Here is a 26,475-nt window from a genome sequence, read left to right on the forward strand (position 1 = left end):
AAGGGGAAGGATATGCCACCGCCAGCACTACCCAACACCAAATGATGGGCGGTCCCCAAGAGAATCAACAGTTCAGATTGGTGATGTTCAGAAAAAAAGGTGAAAAATCTGTAAAATCTGCTTCCTGGTGCTTATTAGAGCAAAGTATAGAAAAAGAAAAGTTCTTGGGGCTACCTGACATATGTGTGCTTTCAGACAAAGATAATTTTTGGTTTAGTGTTCTGAAAATAGCCATGAGAGTATTCTGCATTCATTGACCTTAAAAGATCTGTGGCATAATATACCAGAGAACAGTAAGAAGATAGGAGATGGCAGTAGGGATTTAGCTGCATCCCAGTTGTGCATGATCCTCCAAAGGAAAGGAAGAGAATGTAGAGCTTCCTTCTTCAGTGAATTTGAAGAAGCACAGAGAACAGAGACAAATTGGTGCTGTATGGCTGTTCAGGCAGCTCCTAGTTTAGGTGAAGTGATGCCTCTCCTGGAGAGGGTATTGGAGGCCAGACCGAGATGAAAGCTGACATGGCTGCCTTTTTTTTCTTTTATTTCATTATAGAAGGGGCCCAATGAAGCTGATTTACACATAAACACAAATTCCATATACTATCACCATGGAGTGACAGGAGAAGTCCACCAAAAAAGCCAGAACTACACAAATGCATTGTGCAAACAGTGGGGGTGGAAAGAGGGGCCCCGTACTATGACAGTGAACTAGGTAGTAGGAATGTTCCAGGCACCATTTCCCCCTCTTCTCAGTGTCTATACCAGAGAGTTACGCCTCAAGAAAAGGGGTAGGGATGTATTAAAGCCAGATCATGACCCTCATCCTCTTCCTTACCCTAAGAGATAGTTACAGTCAAATGTCAAGTCTGAAATGGGGAAGGAGCAGGATGCAAATGGAGGTTAGAATCTGATACTGGCATCTTTCAAGTGGATCGGATTACCTTTTAATCATTAAAAAGTAACTTTTGATCATTAAAAGTGATGATATAGCTATGAAATTTGCCCAACATATGTGAACTGGACCAAGAATGAAGGATGATTAATAAAACAATGTAGAAATAAATGAATGTAAAAGAAGAAAAGCATTTTGATATTTTTAAATTACCTTCTTCAAATAGCTCAATCAGGTACCCAAATATTAGTCTCCACTTCCTAGAAGAGTCAGGCAAGGTCCAACACTTGAGGTTCCAGACAATACCTCTGCCTGTGATGCTCCAATTTACCTCCCTGTCCACTTCCATCTCTTTAGTACCTTCTCTTCTACATTCCAAAATTTCAAAAGGTTTTATTCCCTATTATTGCCCAACACAAATAATCACTCAAGACTGTATTCTGTCTTGTTAATGATCTCCTGAATTGCTCACTACACATCCTGCCCCAATGGCCACAATGATGAAGTTCTCATTTGTGGGACTGAGGAGAGGAGCCCCTCAAAGGAACCAGATAAGCCAAAACTGGAGCTTCCCCCATTCTCTCTCAGAGGTCTCCTGGCTAGAGGATGCTTACCTTAGGTCTCAGAAACTTCTCAAAAGTGTACAGGAAAAGTAGTTGCAAAAAGACATTCAAATTTAACCTACTCTTCTGATTGAAAAAGGTGCATCTGGCCTGCTGCTTCTCCTTTCCCATTTCTTCTTTCACCTCACATCAAAATAAATGAAAAGGGGATGACAAAGGCATACCCCCCAGGGAGCCAAACAGAGGTATTAACTGAGAATACAGCCCCTCAAAAGGGATTCATGTACCAGGATACTTGAATGAAGAAGTACTAAAAGGAGAGGTAGGAGAGGAATCCATTGCCAAATTACTTCTCTCTCTTTCCCTCTCTCTCCTTTCCTACTTAGAATTTGAAAATTAATCAAGACGATTGTCATGGAACACATTTTAACATACCTATTTGAGTTGAACAATGAAGTAAGTCTTTTTCTGAACATTAAGTCGGAGTTGAAGAGAGAGCAGGAATGACTTTGTCATTTAGATTTCATGGCAGACAAATTCAATAATTTTAAGGAACTCGCATAAAATATTTCAGAAATTATATCCTTTGCAACCACTAAACTCATAATAAAAACTTTAGATGTTAATAATATAAAGGGAGAGGCATAGTTTTTTCTTTTTTTCTAAATTATTTTAGGGAAACTCAAATGGCAATGTTCAAAGACCACTGCACCAAGTTTAACTTTCCACCATCGCCACCCTTCCACCCCCTGGTCTTTGGAAAAGTTCTCATCATTCCCCCAAAACACATGGCTTTCCACACCCGCTGCCTGACAGAGCTATCCAAACCCACATATTTTTGATACCAAACAAAAACATCCTGGCTTCCCTTCAGGTTCAGTCACTGAGCTGTCAGAATGTTGTCCTCCGGAAGACAGTTACAGCACTATTATGTAGCATCATGACTTAACTATTTCCATATTAACCAGTCCTTTTCTCATGTCCCCAGTATCTAGCTCGGAATGCATAATCGGTATCCACTACCTGACTACTGAAGACTAGCTTTATTTTGTTGACCATTATTGCTTCTGAGCATCACCAAAAACATTGCTTATGTCTACAGATTACATTTAAATAAAAATATTGCACATCAAATTTTTAAGTCTTTTGATTCACACCAAAAATAATACAGAAATGTAAATATACAGGAATTAACATAAGCAGGAAATTGGTTACTTTTTCTAAATAAACCTTGAGATTTTTCATTAGATTCTGTAAAAAGGATCTGTAGCATAAGAAGCCTTTCAGTGACTTAAGAGAAACTTTTATTATTATTATTTTTCAAAAACACAGGCTGAAGCGCTGCATGCTCAAACAATGCTAAGCACTGCAATAAGCTTCTTAAAGTTGTTTTTAGAGATCTGTTTCGTAGATTTTATTATACATTCTGTGACCTTTCTGTTAGCTACTTGCGACCAAATGTATTAATGAGGACTCTTTGACTGTAGAAGAAATCATCTCAGGCTAGCTTAATCAGAATAAAGAATTTAGTGTAAAAATGTACATTTCATGAGCTCAAAGATAACAATGAATGAGGATGGGAAGGGCTGGACCCAGTGGTATTCTTCATCTGCCTCTCATCTCTGCTGCTTTTTACTGCTTTGTTTGGTAATTCTCTCTCTGAACATCTTTGTAAAAATGGTGCTGCCTACAAGGGGGTGTTAGTTACCCATTATGGCTTTAGATATGTGGAGAAACTACATCTTTGTCTTTTTGTCCCCATTACTTATTCCAAAGACGACCTAATGATTAGCCCACCTGGGGGTCAAGATCCCATTTCTGGTCAACAACTGTGGGAGAGATTTGGGGTAGCATCAATACACAAACACTGCTGCAGGGACTATAAGCAAGGCACTGTAGTGTGGGGATGGGGTCATCATGAAAGGTCTCTGAAAATTACCTAGTACCCCCTTCCCATGGCACAAAATCCACCAGATTGTAACTCATGACACTTGAGAGGAAGTGACAAATATGGCAGCCTTTTAGAATTATTTCAGTAATCAAAAGTAGATGCGATCATCAAACATATACTTAGAAATGAAAAATAAAAGATACAAATAAATAGTGGACTATTTATTCTTACCTTACCTGAAGCCATATAATACCCACTGCTTTTCTATTTTAGATTATATCTTCTTTGCCTGTGGACAAATTGGCAATAAATAGCTGTTTAATTACGCTGTACTGTGGCAGATACTCCTAAAGGATTGTGTTAATTTAATAAAAGTTGAAAATAAACATATTTCATTTAGTTATGCTAAGAAATAAGATATGTCCATGTGAGGATTTTTTTTTTAAGTTTGCATCTGGAAATTTCTAAGTAATTTCATAGGATTGTAAATATGTGCAACAGTGGAAAGACTGTGGAGTAGGAAATTACAAGATCTGAATGAGATCTTGGGAATGCTTCATGGTTCAACTCCACAAACATTTATTAAGTTTCCTATGTGCTAGTATTAAGAGAGCTTGATGATATATAAGATGATACCCTGCTTTCTAACTCATAACATATGTTTAACTATGATAAGTGTAACAGTAGAAATGTAAACCAAAATATTCTGGGGGTAAAGTGGAAGGAAAGGATAATCCAGAGAATGACTGGTGTTTATATTTCTGCTATGAAAGAAGGTGATTAGGGTCTCCACTGCTGAACCAGCTGCCTATAACCCCATGGGAGATACAGGTGTTCTTGTTGTTTGAGATGCTTGAATGAGTGGCCCTGCCCACAGATAAAGTTATCTATCCCTCTAATACCATATTCTCTCTACCAGACCCTTGTCACTGCAAACACCTTGTATAATAATGTGGAGCTTCGGAGGCAGAAGGGCAGCTACATTTCCTACTTCAAGATCCCTGGATAGGCCTAACTTGAGCCCAGCAATGAATATCTATCCTTAGTAAAAACCAAAACCTCACTTACTTTGTGTTCAATGCACTCAGCTCCTTTTGCAGCTACAGTGTCACTATTGAGGCTGCCCTGATCCCAGAAATAGGTACTTAGCCTTAGACAACAACCAGTAGCAGCAACAACCAAGGGTGTCTCATAATACTGGCAAACTTTTGCTCTCTCCGTTTGTGTGCATTTGCCCACAAGAAATACAGCCATTAAAACCTAGGAACCTGGGGCGCCTGGGTGGCTCAGTGGATTAAGCCGCTGCCTTCGGCTCAGGTCATGATCTCGGGGTCCTGGGATCGAGCCCCACATCGGGCTCTCTGCTCCGCGGGGAGCCTGCTTCCTCCTCTCTCTCTGCCTGCCTCTCTGCCTGCTTGTGATCTCTCTCTCTGTCAAATAAATAAATAAAATCTTTAAAAAAAAAAAAAAAACACCTAGGAACCTCACTCCCCAGTCTCAGTCCCTTTGTATATTGGAGCCATGCTCTGCCAATCTTGCCAAATGTTTGGTTTGAGCTAGAAAAGGGGAATTGAGAACAGGGTTTCCAAATCCTCCCCTTCAAAATGGTATTGGACCCCATGTGATTCCTCCTCCTCCTCCTCTCTCTTCTCTATTTTAAAGAGAAGCCTATACTGCCTATTCCCTGATACTTTCCCCCAATCCTAAACTTTGTGTTCTTTTCCTGAAATGGAAGAAAAGGCCGATAGAGTATTTAGAGGAAAAAGAGCATTTGTCTCAAGACAGTCACATTTCTGCTCCTCTCATAGGAGTTCCACTTCCTACCCTGTGGCCTCTCATTGAGTGGGGTGAGCGGTACATAAGAAGTCTTCAAACATCACTTGGAGGCATTCTAGGGAGCTAGCAATTCACATGGAAGGATTAAGAGGGCTACAAAAGGGAGGTAGCAACCAGACAAAGATGAGATTAGGGAGTTCAAAAAAAAAAATAATGTGGACACTCATAGTTCCAAAAATGGCTAACACAGCTACAGAATATGGGAGGCGGAACAAAAAATTACACTTAGTAGTACACTGTGGGTGAGGTGATCAGGGTTTGAATGCCTACTCAGGAGATTTCAACTCACTTAAGAAAAAAATAGAGCTGAGTGCTGGCTATTTTCTGTCTGTCCCCTCAGGTCCACCATCCACTCTTTTCCACTAAACAGGATGGAGAAGAGGAGAAGACTGATCTGGAGACTTGGCCTCTATCAATTGCATTAATGGGATCCCTTGTCATCTGAATTTACATTATGTTTGGCCAAAGTAGGGTACCTTGAGGGAGGAAAAAGAGAAGGGCTGGTTGTTCATAACCCTGACTACTTCCTATAGTGAAGTTCCAGCTGGCTGCTAGAAGTGAAAGAACTGTCAAAAGCCCCTCTGCATACTACTGCTACTTTCTCCAATACCCTTCCTCTTCCCCCTTCCAGCCTAGGGTGACAGCAGGCCTGATGATGGGCCCAGTCTATTGTACCATCTCTTCTTGTTCCTCTACATTCTGGCATACCTCTGCAAACTTTCACTTTATCAAACATCCAGTTCTCCAATTTGAGTATGCCAGCTATTTCCTGGTAGGGCCTTAAAACACTTTCGTGGCTTTTATCTGTTAAGCAGAAGAATGACCAGATCATATCTGTGTTTAAACACACACACACACACATACACAGGCAGAGCATGAGAATAGATTAGAAAATATCTAATCTTTTAGGACATAAGGCTACACAAGAGGCTTAGAAGAGAGATTATAAATTCTAGAATCCAGACAGTGGTTGAATGCCTTAATATAGGAGATGAGAAAAAAACAACTGTCAAAGTTGATTTGAGGATCTTGTACTTAGGAAATTGCATGGTTGATAATGCCACTAAGAGATGCAAAAATCCAGAAAGAAAGATGGGTTTGGAGAACAGAAAGAAAACTATATTCTATATTTTCTTATGTGTAAAATGAGGACGTTGAACTCAGTCATCTTTCCCAAACTACTATCATTTATAGGCTGTCCCCACAATTTAGGGCCTACATATTATGTTTACTATTAATTTTATTTATGTATTTATCTTTAAATAGACTTTTCTTTTTCTTAGCCTTCTCCAAAGAAATAGTATTTGTGAAAGCATGGTTTTGTTGTGTCATTCTTATATTTCTGTTCTATTTTCAATATAAAAATAGAACTACAAAGTTAAAATGTTTATGTTGCTTAAATTACTCCTTCCTATAACCCATGTTACACCTTCTACGTGGGGAGTGATAAATTATTTTAAAGTTTTCTCCCAGTTCCAAAACTGCATGAGTCAAACAGAATATTGAACTTGGTTCTTTAGGGCCCTGAGTATTCTCCGGTTGTAATGTGACTGCATTACACCTTCAGCTATTAGGGTGTCTTCATTCTCACTGTTAGTGATCTACCTTTATATTTACATTACAATTCCCTGTGATAGTTAGGCTTATCAAAAAAAAAAAAAGTTCCTAAATTACAATTCAGTATTAGACTAGACACCTGGCAAATATATCTCTTTGGTAGTCTTGACCAAACAACAGACTGACAGTTAAAAACAGTATCTGGAACTCACTTATAATTCCATTTGTGGATCAATGTCTGGAAAGCAGGCACAGCACTGTTGCTCTGTCTTGCACTTGCCTAGCACACTGTGCATTCTGTAAGTAACATGTAGGACAGATGAAAGGTCAGATGGTTGGGATTCGTAAATTTGCAATAATACATGAAAATAATTGAATTGACTTTCTGTGGGCTAATATACCCAAGACACAGAATGAGTGATACCAACTGCCATCTTTCCAGACTATAATGTCCAAGAACTTATTGGTCAAAAGAATATAGGGGAAGTTTCCAGAAATGCTAGGTTTACTTCTTCCTTTACCATAGAAATAAAATATAATAAAAGAAGACTTTCAAAGGTTAACCATAAAAGTGGTGTCCTCTGTGAATCTTCCCAGGTCACACTGGGCAGAAGTAACCACTCCTGAGGTTCCAAAGCACTTTGTTCTTAGCCTTCATCACACTGACTTTTTGTTTGATGTCCCCTATAACAGACTCTGAAGCCTCTTAATGGCAGATCTTTGCTCTATTCATATTTATATCCCTAAATTCAACAAATAGCAAGGAGGAATTCATCTCAGTAAATATTAAAGTGAATTTTCAAACTATCTAAAATAGGATGTAGGAACCCAAATGAACATTTCTTTTTTTACTCCAAAACAGTATTTTACTTGCCTTAGTGCTCCAGAATTTATTTATACTAGAATCCTCACAGATGACTCTAAACGTTGGGATATCATTATTGGATATTCTTGAAGAAATTCCATCCAGCTTGGCCAATTTTCATTCATTCTGTGGAGGCTGAAAGCAAATAAAGGAATACCAAATGATGCCTACATGTATGACCCTTTGCAAACTCATTAATGGGATCCATGATGGGTTACAAAATGAGTCCATAATCAGAAGCTTAAATCCTAGAATAGTAATGTTGAACATTAGAGGATACCAAAAACCTACAAGTATAAGCATTCAAAATCCATGGAAGAAACTGAACATCAAAAAACCTGGGCATTTCAAGAAATTGAATTTAGTTGAAATAGTAATTGTGTCCATTCTCAATATTGGCCTCATACTAGACGATTTAATTTAGGTGTCCACCTTTATGACAGATTTGGCACTGAAGTTTCTGCAAACTTAGCCTGGCAACTGACACCTGATCTAATCAACCTGGCTGATAATCTGATTAATAATTTTACTTGTATTATTACTCTCATTCTATTTACTTAGAGAAGTAATTTGTGAGTGTACAGATGAAATCTTTTCAAGAGTAATTTATTGGGGCACCTGGGTTAAGCATCTGACTTCAGCTCGGGTCATGATCTTGGGCTCCTGGGATCAAGCCCCAGGTCTGGCTGCACACTCAGTGGGGAGTCTGATTGCCCCTCTGCCCATCCCCCTACTTGTGCACTCTTGCTCCCTCTCTCTCAATAAATAAAATCTTTAAAGAAGAAAGTAATCTACTTCTCAAAGGAACAAAATTAGAAATTTCACGTGAATTTTTAAATGATTTGCAATTTTTTACTAAATATCAAGTCATTGTTTAATTCTCTGATCATTTAAGATATTAACCAAACAAAAACAGTTTATATGCAATGTATGAGAAATACAAGTCTTGAATAATGCAAGCTCCACTGGCATAAGTGTGTATGTTGCAGTTACTAACTATCCCAAGTTGTTTCGAATCTATGGTCATTGGACATAGACTCCAAATAATCTAAGAAATAAAGTCTGTGTAAAACTTATAAAGAGCACTTTACCATCTAACAGCCCCATGTTCTAATTATTTGATCTGAAGACAGATATTTTACCATATTAATACAGGTGACTATTTAACAAAAATTGTCCCCAGGTCAGGATTCAAGGACCTTTTCTGCATCTTCTGTTTATTATAAATCTTACATAGCAAGAAGATATTAGTTTACATTTGTTCCCTCATGCCCAAGAAATCAGAGTTGCTCACTGAAAGAAGTAACCTGCTTAAATGAGGAAGGCAGTACAGATAAGTATACTAATCATTTAGTAAATCACATTGCTCTCCCATGGTATGCAACAAATACATTCAGCACCTTTGGAGAATCAAGATGCTAAGTATTTTCCTTCATCAGGAGTTACTAAAAGGTGGGGAATTTGGCAGGGGTGGAGAATGGGACCAGTTTCATAATTTTTCTTCAGTAACTGCTTTGCTATTCTCGTGACAGATTCTTTTATGCTTTTGAATCATATTTTACACAATTACTCCTTAAAGCATCCTTAGGGATATTCCTATAAGTTCAACAATCTGTTTACTGTGTTAAAATTTCTAGCTCACTAATGAATCAAAGGACAGAATGACAACAGAATGTAAAAGACCAGCTTATATTTATAAAAAGAAAGGCATAAATCATAAAAATTCTAGCAATCCATTCAAGTATTTGTTGGCAAACATTTATTAAACACCTGTTTTGGGGTGTGCTAAGGATGAGAATATAAAAATACATAACTTAAACTTGCTAGAAAAGCAAATAACAGCAGTTCTTCAGCAAGCACGTATTAAGCACATACAGTCACTTCCTGCACAATAATGGAGAAACACAGGTAAAGAAGAGGCCGACTTTGCTTCAGAAGTGAGAATTATACGCTAGAGACATTGAAGAAGGATTTTGTGAAAATGTGCTACATCAGACAAGTCTGAAATCACGTACGGAAATCCACTAGATGAAAAGGAGGAAGAACATCACAAAGACAGAACATCTTGTGTAAAGGCGCAAGCCATGGATAGTATGACTAATGTAAGAAAAAATGATGGTATGTATTTCCCTGATGCCAAGTGATGTGGAGCACCAATGAGATACCACCTCACACCAGTCAGAATGGCTAAAATTAACAAGTCAGGAAATAACAGATGCTGGCAAGGATGCAGGGAAAGGTGAACTCTCCTACACTGTTGGTGGGAATGCAAGCTGGTGCAGCCACTCTGGAAAACAGCATGGAGTTTCCTCAAAAAGTTGGAAATAGAGCTACCCTACGACTCAGCAATTGCACCACTGGGTATATACCCTAAAGATACAAATGTAGTGATCTCAAGGGGAACATGCACCCAAATGTTTACAGCAGCCATGTCCATAATAGCCAAACTATGGAAAGAACCTATATGTCCATCAACAGATGAATGGATAAAGAAGAGGTGGTGTATATATATACAATGGAATACTATGCAGCCATCAAAAGAAATGAAATCTCGCCATTTGCAATGATGTGGATGGAACTAGAAGGTATTATTCTTAGTGAAATAAGTCAATCAGAGAAAGACAATTATCATATGATCTCCCTGATATGAGGAAGTTGAGAGGCAACATGGGGGGCTTGGGGGGTAGGAAAGGAATAAATGAACAAGATGGGATTGGGAGGGAGACAAACCATAAGAGACTCTTAATCTCACAAAACAAACTGAGGGTTGCCGGGTGGAGGGGTTAGGGAGAGGATGGTTGGTTATGGACACTGGGAAAGGTATGTGCTATAGTGAGTGCTGTGAAGTGTGTAAACCTGGCAATTCACAGACTTGTACTCCTGGAGCTAATAATACATTATATGTTAATAAAAAATTTTTAAAAATGATGGTAAATTTACTAGGAATTAACAGGGAAGTGTACATAGAATGTAGAAATGTAAGAAATCTACATAGAATGCTAATTTGTGTGCTTGGGTGCTTATAATTTCTAAATATGTTTTATAAGAGAGGTTGTTTTAAGACAGGAAAATGCAGTTTTGTTTTTTTTTTTCCATTTTTAATGTATTATAAGCTAAATTTATTGATAGGTCCAAGAGAGTTTTAGCTGTATATATGAATAAATACAGAAAGAATAGACTTATTTTGACTCACAAGTTTCTACAAATCTCTAAAAAATACTAAGTCTATTCTTTCTATACAGATTTTCATATAGTGTTGTACATTTTAAACTGTCTAAAAAGATTTAAAAAGCAACAAGTTGCTAGGTGATTGCTAAGGGAAATCATGAAGACTGATAATTAACTTCAACACTGCCATCAGTTTCAATCAAACAGATTATATGTCTAAAAGAATTTAATAATGAAATTAGAGAGAGTTTTCATATAGAGCAATTTACACGGAAAAATATTTCATTCCAATTAAAAAAGTACCATATGTCCTGGTAGTAAAATGCACCACGCACAGTGGAATACAAAGAAAAGTTTATCTGGCTCCAGAGCTAGCTCTGAGAGTGAACCTCAGAGCAAAAGCAGGATTTATGAAAAAGTGTAGCATATCCAGAAACTGTTATGTAGTGCAGCAAGGCGGACCAGACTGGCTTTGAGAAGAAATGATTAAAAAAAGGCAATCAGGAAAACCTGGTGAGCATGGCAGATCTTATCTTTTAGGCAAATGACTTAACAGGGGTTGGGGCAGGATAGTATGGAGCTCAAGCCGGGGTAATGTCTCCTGATAGTTTCTGAACTGGAAAACTATCTCATCTCCTCCAAGATTCTAATACAGAACAACTCAATGATGATAAACCAGGAAATACAACAAAGTGCCAGAAGAGAATTTAAAATTATCTTTAATGTCACCATCAAGAGAAATATATTACCACTTTGATGTATCTTCTAAACTTTTATCAGTGTGCACATGTATAAACACATGTGCACATGCTTGCATCTTGAATATGAGTTGCCTACCAATTTTTTTTCTTTTCTCCCTATGCTGATCACTCTCAGATTTTTAACTCTCAAGATACCTTTACATCATCAAACATTATTGAGAATCCCAAAGAACTTTTTTATGTGGTTCAGTTATCAAAATTTATATTTATATTTATAAAGTTGAGAAGTTTTTTAAATTGTATGCATTAATTCATTTTAAAATAAAAAATCCATCATGTATTAAGATAAAATACATATTATAAAAACATATTCATATATGTATTATACATATATAATATACATTTCATTTTATGAAAATGACCTTTATTAATGTAGGACTTTATGGCATCACATTTATAGGAGACAGGAAAAGAATACAGAGATAGCAAAATATCTTTAGAAGAGATAGCAAAAACTTATTGAAGAAAAGTATGTCTTGTTTCCTGCCAGGTAAATGAGTACTTACTCCTATTTGAAACCAGAATGCTCAGTAGAACAGAGGTACTCAAACTGAAAGAAAATTTAGTGAGAGCCAGCACTGAATTTTCGTATCTACTATTGCATTAAAAGCACTGCAGTATATTGTTTTGATTGAAGTATATAAAGAAAATTCAACCTTATATAAATATTTTGGAAAGGGAGATATATTTTCATAGATTTTTAGGTAATCATGCATGTTTTTTTATTATACCAAAACTTGACATTGTGGTAAAGTGTAGTTGTAATATGGAATCTGAAACCCTATCAATGAAGTCTTTGCACTGTTACATTAAAAATTCATTAGTCTATCTGGCACTATGAATGGATCATTTACCCATTCTGTAGTGTCCTGCACTTTTCATTTAGAAAATGTTAAATGAGTTACGTAGCTTCTCAAGTGTTGAAACATTTCATTATGCAATGTAAGAAAAAAAATTCAGACAAGTCTTTAAAATACTGGGAAGCTGTTGTGATCCTGATGGAAAATCCAAGTTTTTTAGAATTCTAACTTTTGTTTGAAAGTTCAGATTTTATCATTAGCAAGAGATACTGTCAGGTGTTTTCTCTGATTTCATTGCTCATATTCATTTTTAGTAAAATGTCTGCCAAATGCCCTAAACTGAGTAACCACAAGCTGTCAGTCATTCTTCCAAATGAAGTTGCTGTTGCATGAAAAAAGTAGTTAGTTTAGCATGCAACTCGGTCTTGCAGTGCTTTTCCACAAGACAATATGCCATAAAAGTGCTTTATGCACAATTCTCAGAATACTAGAAAAACCTTGCATGGACAGTTGAGATTTAATATAATCAATTTTGTTGTTTCAACAAGATCATTTTGAAATGAAACGGTCTTGTCAAAAAATTTACCGCAAATATGGGCTGGTGAAGAATGTAACATATAGCTGGGTACCATTGTCTTGTTCCCTGCTAAGGCACTGACAGTTGTAATCATCAGTGCAACATCAGTCCAAATCTCAACACAGTGAAAAAATCTGTTAAAATAAAAATTCATCGATCTAGCTTGCATTTGAATGAATCTTTTACCAGTGGGTCTGATGATGATGATGATGATGATGATGATGACAGTTTTGAATTTATGTACCTCTGAAGAGGTCTTAGGACCTCCGGCAGTCCACAGACTACACTTTGAGAACCACCACCCTTAAACCAATAAATATTCTTTCTAGCATTACTCGAAAGGGCTATTTAATGTCCTCTCAAGTACATGTATCATCATTTAACCATTATCCTATTATTAGACATTTAAGTTATATAATTTTTCATTATTACAAATAATATGTGATAAGCCTCTTTCTACATAAATCTTTGTCATCCTCTCTAATTATTTCCTAAAGATTGACTCCTAGTAATTTTACCAGGTCAAAGAAGATTTTCTTTTTTTTTTTTTTTTTCTTTTCTTTTTTTTTTTTTTCCATTTTATTTATTTTTTCAGCGTAACAGTATTCATTCTTTTTGCACAACACCCAGTGCTCCATGCAAAACGTGCCCTCCCCATTACCCACCACCTGTTCCCCCAACCTCCCACCCCTGACCCTTCAAAACCCTCAGGTTGTTTTTCAGAGTCCATAGTCTCTTATGGTTCGCCTCCCCTCCCCAATGTCCATAGCCCGCTCCCCCTCTCCCAATCCCACCTCCCCCCAGAAACCCCCAGTTTGTTTTGTGAGATTAAGAGTCATTTATGGTTTGTCTCCCTCCCAATCCCATCTTGTTTCAAAGTGCTACCAAATATTTATTTCCAAAGGGAGTCCAGCTCTGCATCTGGTTCCTGTTAGGCAGTTGTGAATGTGCTAACACTACACTCAGATGAGGAGAAGCCAAGTAGAGACTCTGCTCACATTGGCAGCATGGGGGGTCTGCCTAAGGTTAAGCTACAGGAACCCGGGTCAGCGTTATTCACACTAATTGCATCCATATTCCTGGGCATGTTCCTTTTTAGGCTCTCTGCCACAGCAAGATCGCATTAAACAGTGACAGGTTTTGTAGTCAGTGATATTTATTTCCTGCCCGAAAAGAGTAGGAGAAAAATATGGCAGCTGCTGTGTCATGTGAATGAGTTTAGCAAAATTCAGTGTCCCAGTTGTTTGGTTTTGTGACCCCAGATGATGAATCCTTTCCTCTCCTTTTTGTGGCATTTCTGGTTATGTTTGCAAACCCAATCCTTTCTGAACTTTTTCACCCAAACATTTGGTTCAGCTTGTTCCTTAAGGACTTGGAAATGAAAACTTGAGTTAGAGACATGCCCCCCTAATTTATCCTTGCTTTATTAAAACTGGCTTTTCTTTTTTTTCCCTCCTTCCCAGATTTACTTCTAAAACAAAACAAAACTCAATATCTTGCTAGAAATAGAGACTCTTATATAGCTGAATAAGTCCTGATTTTTTCCCCTTTTTTTAGCAGTATTATATAGTGTGTTTTTAATATATTTACATATATTTATATATGTGTATGTGTATATATATATATACACACACAAAATACTATATAATACTGCTAAAATATATAAAATATATATATTATATATATGTGTGTGTATATATATATATACATATATATATATAAAATACATACCATATTATATAGTATTCTACAGGAGCACACATTCAATGATAAAAGGTGATTTGATAGACTCAATTTATTCTTACAATGCCTCATGATGATATGTGATTTTATTCTACCTGTAGATTGTTATAACAGATTTAATGTTTGCTCTGTAATTACCTACTACAAATTGTAATCTTTTTATTAATTGTAATCTGTTGGCTTTTTTTTTATAATAAACACAAACATATGAAAATGCTCCCGAAATCAAATTCTCTGAGGCACTGTTGTGCTTCAATGGTTCCATAAATTTCATCCCCCTCCTTGCTACCACGTTCTCCGAGATAGATTTTATTGAAGCATACTTTATCACTGATATTTTGAACTGCCCTGGGGACTTGCTGCTCTTTTAGCCTACATTACACTGAGTTGTAGTGCATGTTACCTGTGTAACTGCAGTGCAGTTACCTATGTAACTGATCGTCCTGCTTACATTTAAATTTAAGAATCTTAAAGTCAAAGCTGTGTCCTCCATTTAGTAAATATATAGACTCTCAATTCATGTACTGTCCCATTTTACTACCTCTGGTTCTATTTTCCAGTCCTCACAATTCCCTTCTTGAACTTCCTACCTACATCTTATTTAATTTATATTCTTCTATTGTACTTATCTTTGCAAGCTGAAAGACACCAAAAGAACAAAATCAGGTCTAAATTTTATAATTTGTAATAATTCTCCTTAAAAAAGTTTTATACAAACAGGCTAAAATCTGGACTGGAAATGAACAGAGACCAGGTATAAAATATAACTTGTTTAAGGCCTAGAGAAAGGAAAAAAAAGATAATATATCTGAATCATAGAGCACTGACAATTTCATAGGAAACAGTGCATCCGGCACCTGGGGTGGGACTCTGTCATTTAAGCATCTACCTTCCTCTAGAGTTATGATCCCCAGGTCCTGGATAGAGTCCTGCATCAGGATCCCTCCTCAGCAGGGAGTCTGCTTCTCCCTCTGCCCCTCCCCATGGTCATCCTGGCTTGCTTGCTCTCTCTCAAAAACACATAAAAAAGAAACAAACCCAAAAACACATTTAAAAAAAAAAACCTAAAAAAAAAGTGCATCAATCTAAAATCAGGAAACAAAAACAAACAAAAAAAATTCATTAATCTGTTTGATGGGACAGAGAAAAAAATTAGTATTACCCTGGTCAGGAAACAATCATTTCTTTTAAAAAAAAAAAATTCTTCTTGGGGAGCCTGGATGACTGAGCTGGTTAAGTGTCTACTAAGAGCTCAGGTCATGATCCTGGGGTCCTGGGATCAAGTCCCACAATGGGCTCCTTGCTCTGTGGTGAGCCTGCTTCTCCCTCTGCCTACTGCTTCCTCTGCTCATCCTCTCTCTCGCTTTGTTTTCTCAAATGTATAAAATTTAAAAAAAAAATCCATTCTTGACAAAAATATGTTTAATAAACATTAAATATAGATGAATAAAAGTGGAAACCCAGGAATACTTTACTTCTATTAAGATTTTATAATATATTTTCATCTGAAAGATCAGCACACTCAGAAAGACTGAGGCATACTAACAAAGTCTTAAGACTAAGAACATTTGGGAAAAAACAAATTGAAGAGTTTTAAATGACAGGTGCAAACAGGGAGAGTGGAATTGAGATTTACTTCTCTGGGACACCCCCGATTCACCATTGATCAGGCTAAGCAAAATTTAACGTAATGGACATGACTCCCAGAATAAATGAATTCTGTCTCCACCACTGAAATAACTGTATTTCATAATTTAGATGTATCCTTAAAAAAAAGGTCACATGTACTTTTATGGTTAGAAAATATTTTTCCCTAATAGTAACAAATCAAATACTTTGTAGCCTGAAAATTCATTTCAAGATTTATATTTATACATGGATGTTTCATAACTCTCCTTTTTCAGAGATATATGAGATATTAGGAACTCAGACTTTTACTTTAAAATACTGTAAAATAAGTTATTTGTACTAATTTTTTTTTCCAATCATATGACTTTTTCAGTTTCTATGTAATAGAAAAGGGCCACACCCATTCTTTGCCTCTAGTCTTCCTGGAAGCCCCAGGCTATTCATCTGAGCTGGCACTTAATCCACTGGGGAAAAAAAAATGGAGAGAGACAGAGAGCAGAAGTAGGCTCCTGGCCCACTTAAAGTCTTGTGCTAAGTGGAACAGAAAGCTAAGTACAAATGTGGCTCCATGATAGTAAAAATGATTATCTTTTCTCTGTGGGAACTTATGAACTATATTGGTGGGAGTGGACATGAAGGAACAGGACAGAAAGAACGTTAGTGGATTTTGTTCCATCATAAATGCTTTGGACCATATACATTAAGTTATTCTTTCCATAAGTAGTCAGTTGATTCCTACTGCGTTAGGTACTGTGATAGAGAGTAGAATAACTAGATTTGGTCTCCAGAAGACTCGTGGTCTAGTATGGGAATAGTCTCAGTTGCCCTATCTGTAAAATAGGCTATTACCAGGCATCTACTTGTGGTAGGCATTATATACACATATAATTTCATCCAAGAGAGAGAAGTCCATTAGCTGCCACCTTCCAAAAGTTCTAGAGGCAGGAACCATATATTGATCAACTTAGTAAGACCAAGACCTAACACAATGTTTTAGTACATAGTTTGTATCCTAGAATTACTGGATATATTTAAATAATTACAAAAGATGGTAACATCAGCAATATTCTATCATTCTGCCATCTTAAGAAATGAGTCATCATTTTGTAGAGCATTATTTTCCTTCATGCAAGTAATTTGGAACAATCATTTCTTGAATTTTAGAATATTCTTCAACATTTAGAAGCAATATATTACAGATCATTTCATTAGTGGAAGCATGAGAAAAGGTTCACACACACACACACGAACAGCAATAATTTTTGGTAAATTATCATGTTCATCCTTGGTAACTGCATTATGATTACCTCACTTTCAGAGATGACAGTTCTCCATACTTTTTAGCATACAGATTTTTACAATAGAATTTTATAATACAGTCCACCCAGAATCATCATACATTGCCCTCTCAAATGGTATTTCCTTTTTCTAATTTGCACTAAAATTTTTAGCTCATTTTTCTCTGAGCGTTTTCTAAGCCTATTTTTAAATATGAGAAAAAATTGAGACAGCTTGTTCCACTGAGGTGGTAGTGGGGATGAAGGTATTTGGGGGATCAGACTAAGAAGCCTGACCAGTTTCTCAGACACACAAAATGACATACTGTAACTTAGAGAAAAACATGTCTGTTATTAACAAAAAGAAATTAAACAACCCACTGATAACCAAAAACAGCAATTAATTTTGGTAAATAAAATTAAAGGACATGCCTAACAAAATTAATTATTAAAGTGGATTATCATTACTAATTAATAAGCTAATGATTTATGTAAACAGATGTTCATTTTGGAGTATAGACTTTTCAATAGAAACAACTCAGGCACCATCTGTCATTCTTTGTGTAATCTTCCTGATAGCCATTCTTCAACATTCAGAGTGATACTCATGTTCACTGTCTCCTTTTCTTTCTAGCTAATAAAGGTTTATTTACTCATCTAGTCTAAAGATGGTCGTATTGACAATCAGACTCTATCCTAAAACTATCCAAACACTGACATATAAATTTTCATTTTTATGAAAATGAAATGAAATTTCATTTGAAATGAATTACAATTACAATTCAGGGTTTTTTAATGTTTTGTCTATTTTTAAAAGATTAGAGAGAGAGAGCAAGCACACATAATGGTAAGAGGCAGTGAGAGAACCCCAAGCAGACTCCACACTGAGCACAGAACCTGACTTGGGGCTTGATCCCAGGACCCTGAGATCATGACCTGAGCCAAAACCAAGAGTTGGATGCTTAACGTACTATGCCACTCAGGCACCCCATAATTTAGTTTTATATTAGTAAAGCTTTTAGCCCCAAGAAGCTAGAGATAAATGTGTTTATCAATAAGAAACCTTAACCAGAGCACTTAGGCAAAATAAAAAAACAATGGCGTGCATGTACCTTTATGAATTAGAGTTTTTGTTTTCTTTGGGTAAACACCCAGTGGTGCAATTATTGGATCATACAGTAATTCTGTTTTTTCAGGTTTTTCAGGAACATCCATACTGTTTTTCCACAGTGGCTATACCAATCTTCATTCCCTTCAACAGTGCACAAAGGTTCCTTTTTCTCTACATCCTCACCAACACTTGCTAATTCTCGTGTTTTTTATTTTAGCCATTTTGAGGTAATACTTCATTATGGTTTTAATTTGCATTTCACTGATCATGTGATACAGACCTGAAACCATTAAAGTCCTAGAAGAAAATAAAGGCAGTAATTTCTTTGACATCAGCCATTGAAACTTTTCTTTTCTAGATAGGTCTTCTCTGGCAAGGGAAACAAAAACAAAATTAAGCTTATTGGCACTACACCAAAATAAAAAGCTTTTGCACAGTGAAGGAAAGCATCAAAAAAACAAAAAAGCACCTACTGAATGGGAGAAGATATTTACAAATGATATAATCTGACAAGGGGTTCATATCCAAAATATAAAGAGTTTATACAACTCAGCAGCAAAAAAAAAAAAAAAAAAAATCCAATTTAAAAATGGGCAGAGGACATGAATAGATATTTTTTCAAAGAAGACATACAGATGACCAACATACATGTGAAAAGATAACAATGCATTCTTAGATGAAACCAAAAGCCCAAGAAACAAAACAAAAAGAAAACTGGACTTCTCAAAAATTTTCATGTATCAAAGGATACTATCAAAATCCTAAAAGGGCAACCTACGGAATAGAAAAAAATACTTGAAATCATACATCTGATTAGAGTTTAATATCCAACTATATAAAAAAAAAAAACTCCTACAACTCAACAACAAATAACCACGAAATTAAAAGCAGCAGACTTTTATAAACATTTCTTCAATAAAGATACACAAATGGCAGATAAGCATGTGAAAAGATATATCATTGAATGGGAACTCAGATACTCACATGTCAACATTCATAACATCATCTGCAATAGCCAAAAGGTGAAACAACTCAAGTGTCTATCATCAGATGAATGAGTAAACAAAGTGTAACATAGGCACAGAATGGAATATTACTCAGCCATAAAAAATTACCGAGGTCCTTACACATTCTACAATATGGGTGAACCTTGAAAACATTATAATAAGTGAAATAAGCTAGACACAAAAATATAAACATTGTACAATTTTACTTATGTAAAGTACCTAGAGTAGGCAAATTCATAGAGACAGAAGGTAAATCAGAGGTTACCTGGGGCTAGAGAAAGAGGAGAATGGGAAACTATGGTTTAGTGGCTATGGAGTTTCTATTTCTGGTGATGAAAACATTCTGTGAATAGAGGTGATGGTTCGTAACACTTGGAAAATAATGAAAGCCCCTGAATTATACACTGAAAAGTGGTTAAAATGTCAGATTTTATGTTACCTATATATTCACAAGTTTTAAAAATAATTAATAAAATTAATGTTACTAAACACTGAATATTTAAATGAGTAAATTTGTATGATATGTAATAATTGAATAAAGCTGTTAAAATATACATAAACATTTACCTCAAAGTCATGTTACTAGATGTAACATAAATGAGTTTTTTATTCTTTTTCTTCATTGCCCATATATGGTAATTTCAGATACATATAAACACACATTTTTAATCAATACAAAAACAACTGTTAGTTAATAAGCCATGAATTAAATTCCTTTAGGGTTATACATATACTCACCAAATTTAAATTGGAAATTACCGAACTAGGACATTTCCGATGGGAATGACATCTCTCTTTCAGCCTATTCAAAATGCCACCGTATATAGCTACTATGCATACTGGACACAGGAGGAGCTTAATAATAATTTAAATGAATGCATGATTAAGTTATGGATGGAAAACTCATGTGATCCATGCTGCTTTTTTCTCTCTACTCCAAACTTCCAAGTCAATTCCTTGCTGATTCCTGAAGGTGGTGAGATTCTTTGAAACCTCAACTCTTTTAGAGCTGTATGCCTACTGAGAGACAGTGTTAAGTTAAATGTAGCAATTTTTAGCCTAATATAGGCTTATCATTATACATTACAGTGTTAGAACTGGCAGAAAACTTCACAGACATTTTGTTTCCCTTATAGAGGGATCTACATTTTAAGTAAAACTGTTTATGTCTGAATATAAAACATATATAATTGATGCATATGGAAAATTAGATCATAGTACTTGAAATAGTAAATGTATAGAGTTGACAACAGAAGTTTACTTAATGTAAGTATCTATTGGTGATGGGTGATATTTTATACTATAAACAGGAACTACATTAAAAATTAAGCCTAACAATTCATATTTGGGGACGTATCTTTGATAGGAAAATCAGTAGTAGTTTGTGACTGCTAATAAACATAATTTAAGGAAGGACAAATTTACCACTGCTCACATTCTGCTACTTACACCGGGACCCTTTCCTCTTTTACTACAACTTCACATTCTTACCTTAAGTGCAACCCTTCCTTCTTTGTGGTTACCTGATCCCCAAAGTCTACCACCTATAGGTCTTTTTTCTTTTTTTTTCATTCTAATAGAAAAATATTTAAGACTTAAAATCCTCTTAGGGGGGGAAAAAAAGTTGCTCCAATACCTGAATTTAACAGAACTGGGAAACTGATCAATTTACCTGACTACTGCCTGCCAGTCTTAGTCTAGGTCATTTGGGATTCTAGCTCCAAAGCCAAAAATAATTGTTTCACATCAAGATCTTTTCGTATTCCTTGCACCTCACTTCTATCCGATTGACTGCCAAGCCTGTCCCTTCAGTTCCTGGTTGCCTGCCTGGCCTTTGGATCATCTGTCCTCTCTAGGCCTATGGTTTAGATTTCCTCTTGCTTCCTGATTTCATGCCTGATTTCAGCTGAGATTAATTTTTCTTTTTTAATGTTTTTAAAAAGATTTTATTTATTTATTAGACAGAGGGAGAGATCACAAGTAGGCATAGAGACAGGTGGGGTGGGGGGGGTGGGGAGCGCGCTCCCTGCTGAGCAAGAGAGCCTGATGCGGGGCTCCATCCCAGGACTCTGAGATCATGACCTGAGCCGAAGGCAGAGGCTTAACCCACTGAGCCACCCAGGCGCCCTGAGATTAATTTTCTGAGTGGTGTCTGCACTCATCTGATCTTTATCTAATTCCTAGTTTCCATTTTGTTTTGTTACTCCCTACCTTGATGTTCAGTCTCTCCTGTGCCAGCCTTTGTATTGGCATTGTGACATACTCTGTCACATACTCATAATTTCCGTTCAACTCCCTATCTAGTCTCAACTCTAAAAGCAACACTGCCTAGGCCTGCACCTAACTGTATCATTTACTGAGCTTACCTTACCACTCTGAGTTTACATTGACTACTAGACCTGGAGGAAGGAAAGGCAAAGAATAAAATACCACTTATTTAACCTAACTGTAGCAAATCACAAGTACTCACTTACTGTAGTTTAGGAATTAAGAGATATTTGTTGCATCATTTAAGAGTGTATCTGTAATTTTTTTTCCAATGATAACCCACAAACATAGCTAAGATATATATATCCATAAAACTGTGGATTGATAGCCAAAATGTAGACTCAATGAGGGTTAGCTGGTTAAGCTATTTAATATTTAAACCAATTGTACAGAAATAGTGGAGATTAGGAAGCTTTGAAGACTGAATTCACAGAAAGGACGCATTGACAGCCAAACACAATTACCCAGATTAGGCTGTTGGACTATGTGTTTTGGTAGATGACAATAATGAAGTCATTGACTGAAGATTTCTTTTCAAAAAACAAGTTAAGTTTCCTCTTTACTGCCTTTTCCCTTAGGATTTAAGGGTATATGATTGACAGACTTATTGTCATTATATCCTGATTAGGCAAAAATACTCGGGTGTTACTATATTTTTTTCCTCCTAGCTGTCCTTAAGACACTGGCAATCGTCCTACAATTGGTCTTCTATTCTCCATTATGCTTGTGTGTGTGCAAATATGGGATCATTCTGTATATCTTTAATGGGGTATATTTAGTTATCTGGTTATATTTTTTGTTCCCCTGGTGGGCATTTTTAATTCTCAACAGTTGTGACCAAGTATTCCAAGGCTTGTTATCTTCTAATAAGTCTGTGGACTCTAAAGTAATTAAGTAAACCATGAAAAGAAAATGATTATTTAGGAATTCAGTTAATCAGAGTATTTTAGCAGATCTAGACCAACATGTGAGATTATCAAGGACACGTCTCTTTATGATTCATTTAAAGGAAACACTAACATTAAGAACTCTTCAAAAAACTCATGTTTAAATTTGCTATTTAAAATGTTAAAGAATGACTCATTGCTATAGACTTTTATGACAAACACTGTTACTAAAAACAGTCCTCAGGATTTGGTGGTTTGGCACTTTTGAAGTCTAAGGTAGCCTTTCCATATAGCTGGTTCTTTATAATGTTGTACCCCTTGTACTGACTGAGTAATATTTTAAGAAATCAATTTTAAGACCAATTTATGCCACTTTTTATCTCCCTGTGTTTATTTTGATCTAAATATTCAGAGGTCAAATAACATTTACTTTCAAGGATGTAGTTGCCTTAGTGTCCTGCAAAGAAAAAAATAATAATAACTTTACTTATGGTAATACATTCATAAAAATAAATATGCTGGCTAGAATGTGTCTTTCAAAGATGTCTACCAGGTAATAACCTGGAAATGTACTGTGCTACATTTCAATAATTATTCTTTTTTAATGGCCCTGTGTGCTTTAAGGAAAACTAAAGGAAGTGTTAACTGTGCATTTGTTAATCCGGTTTATGGGAACTGGAGTGACCCAGAGAAAACAGAGGTAAGTGGTAATGGTGAACTGTATTGTTTCAGAAGCAAAAATATATACACACAGACACAGACACAGACAGACACACACACACACACACACACACACACACACACAGTGTTCTTTGGACATGTTTCCATATCATGGCTAAGAGGAATATTTTAATGGAGTTATTTTATTGAGAATGGGAAGGGTTTTAGTCCCTCTGAATGTGTAAAGAGAATTTTTAATTCCAGGACAGATTCAATCTGTTTGTAAAGTCAGTTCAATGTTAAGTGGCTTTGTGGTCACTGTTCATACTTGACAAGAGCTGACAAATCTGGAAAATATCAGTTTAACCCAGAGTATTACTCAGCTACCCATAGTAACTCTTTATGGACTACTCTTTGTATTCTATTCCCAAAGACAAAAGGGAGGACAGCATTCTGTGCTGTGCTTTAAATTTAGGTGTGAGCAGTAAAGGGCTATTACAGGCTAATTTAGAAGACTAAAGGAGAAATTAAAGTGTATTAAATCTTCTTGGGACTTTTTAGTGCTATTTCTTATCAGTGCACTAAGTAGACTAGAAAGAAAATGAAGTAAAATCTTTCTCATCTCTTTCTTAAGTTGATAATATGAGCATTCACTTAGGTATAAAATAGGATTAGCCATGACGCATCACTTCTTATCTGTGGGAAAACCTCCTTACATCTGATTTCAGCAATATTTTATCAGATTCATTCTTGTCAAGGTGAGCATATAGAAAGCTAAAGTGTTCCTTTCCCCCCTATTATTTTTAAATGAAAATAGGCCACAAAGAGTTGTTACCATTATTTAAATGAGTAACAAGGTGCCAGATTAGATGATTTCTAGTAGTTTTGGAGCCTTGGTTGATATAGTTGAAGGCTGACACAACACTTGACCTCTTAATTTGTGTTTTATTCAATAATGATGTTGTGCATACTTTTAGTATTATTTTGGTACGAATGAAAACAAGAAAATATTTCCCAGCGCACAAAGAGAATTAATTTGGATGATCTGTCAAGTCAGTCAAGACACAGAGTAAAACTTAAAATATAGGCCCTCACCTTTCTCTCTCCCCACTTCAAATGCATAATAAATAAATAAATGGATATTTAAGAAGCGTAAGGTATCTTTCTGGCAAAGTAGGCAGGTGTAGTACAAACCCACTTCCATTTTAGGAAAGGAAAGAAAATTTAGGTTTTTTAAATCTTTAACATTTAGTATCTGAACGATACAAATGATGTAAGTGTTTTAAATTTGGCATTTTTATATTAATATCTTAAAATTGTAATAGTTAAAAAGCTGCTAGGAAGGTACTGTGCGTCTTTTACTTCCTACTGAGAAACGGCTGCTCTGGCACATGAATGGGGGTTCATATCAAACACCCACTTTTCAAGGTGCTTTCAAGACTATGCTGTGTATGCACATGGCAGTGCAATTGAGGACTCTAAAGAAACTTGGAAGCGATTTCCTTTTTTTCTATCCAAATTTTAAAAAATTTCCTCTTTCACATTTTCCCCCTTTCATCAAGAATGGCTAGAGAAGAAATTCTGTCACAGTTCTTGAACTTTGTTACTGCTATGATTTCTATTGTTTCAGAAATAATGATGTTGCATTAAACTAAGTGTACCTTCCCTGACTTTGTAACAGAGAAATAGACTTCTCCAAAATACTTTTCCAGAACCTCTTAGAGAAAATTCTCAAATCCTGATACAGAAATTTTAAGAATAGTAAAGTGAACTACCATATATCCATCTCCCAACTTCAATCCATTCAGTTCATTGTCCTTCTTGTTTCACCTCTACTACCACCCATTCCCACTACACACCAGAATGGTAGTGTTGGTTCATTTTTTTAAAAAAATATTTTATTTATTTATTTTGACAGAGAGAGAGAGATCACAAGTAGGCATCGAGGCAGGCAGGGCGGGGGGAGCAGGCTCCCCGGTGAGCAGATAGCCTGACAAGGGGCTTGATCCCAGGACCCTGAGATCATGACCCGAGCTGAAGGCAGAGGGTTTAACCCACTGAGCCACCCAGGTGTGTTTAGAGTTGTTTTAGGTTCATAGCAAAACTGAGCAGAAGACACACAGAGTTCTCATATATTCCCCCCCCCCAACACACAAACACATGGTCAACATCCTACAACAGAATGGTACATTTGTTACACTAACAAATCTGTATCTACCCACCATCCAGAGTCTATAGTTTACATTAGGGTTCACTCTTGGTTTTTTTGTTTGTTTGTTTGTTTGTTTTTAAGATTTGATTTATTTGACAGAGAGAGATCACAAGTAGGCAGAGAGGCAGGCAGAGAGAGAGAGAGAAGGAAGCAGGCTCCCCGCTGAGCAGAGAGCCCGACGCGGGACTCGATCCCAGGACCCTGAGATCAACAAATCCCAGATATCATTAGGTTTCCCTCTAAAGACTTAGGTTGTAATATTAAGGGATGAAGACTTTAAAAAAATATAACCACAGTATCATACCTAAACATTTAGTAATTCCTTGATGCCGTTAAATATTCAATCAGTGATCAACCTATCCACTGTCTTGTAAATAAATAGGGGGGTTATATTTGTTGTTGTTGCTATATTTTTAAAATCAGGATGAATATAAGGTATATCATCCAAATTGACAGACATGTCTCCTAAGACTTTTAATCTCTAGACTCCATTTTCTCTCTCATGTTTTCCTTGCATATTCTTTGTTGAAGAAATCAGTGTTTGTCCTATTAGAACTTTCCAAATTTTAGGTTTTCTAATATACTCTGTAAAATATAACTTTCTCAACTAAAAGTCAGGTTTGTTTGTTTTGTATTTTTGTTTTGTTTTGTTTTGTTTAGCTCGACTATGATCAATACAGCACATTTAGAGAAACCAGGACCACAGAAAAGAGGTAGTCAAGATCCTACCACTGTATGTCCCCATTCCACCAGAGGTGAGGATAAGGCAGT

General features: G+C 36.1%; 1 protein-coding gene across 3 annotated transcripts in view; it reads left to right on the plus strand.

The window, feature by feature from the left end:
* Window positions 1-26,475, plus strand: part of MALRD1 (MAM and LDL receptor class A domain containing 1) — an 800,866-nt gene that overhangs the window by 773,863 nt on the left and 528 nt on the right. For 2 of the 3 annotated variants that reach the window (XM_046012349.1, XM_046012350.1), the window contains exon 40: window positions 23,457-23,532. In XM_046012349.1, the coding sequence (XP_045868305.1) occupies window positions 23,457-23,532 (76 nt within the window). Of the gene's footprint in view, window positions 1-23,456; window positions 23,533-26,364; window positions 26,444-26,475 lie in introns of those variants that run through there. The other variant, XM_046012351.1, reaches the window with a different exon arrangement.

Source organism: Meles meles, chromosome 7 (genome assembly GCF_922984935.1).
Source record: "Meles meles chromosome 7, mMelMel3.1 paternal haplotype, whole genome shotgun sequence".
Classification (NCBI taxonomy): Eukaryota; Metazoa; Chordata; class Mammalia; order Carnivora; family Mustelidae; genus Meles; species Meles meles.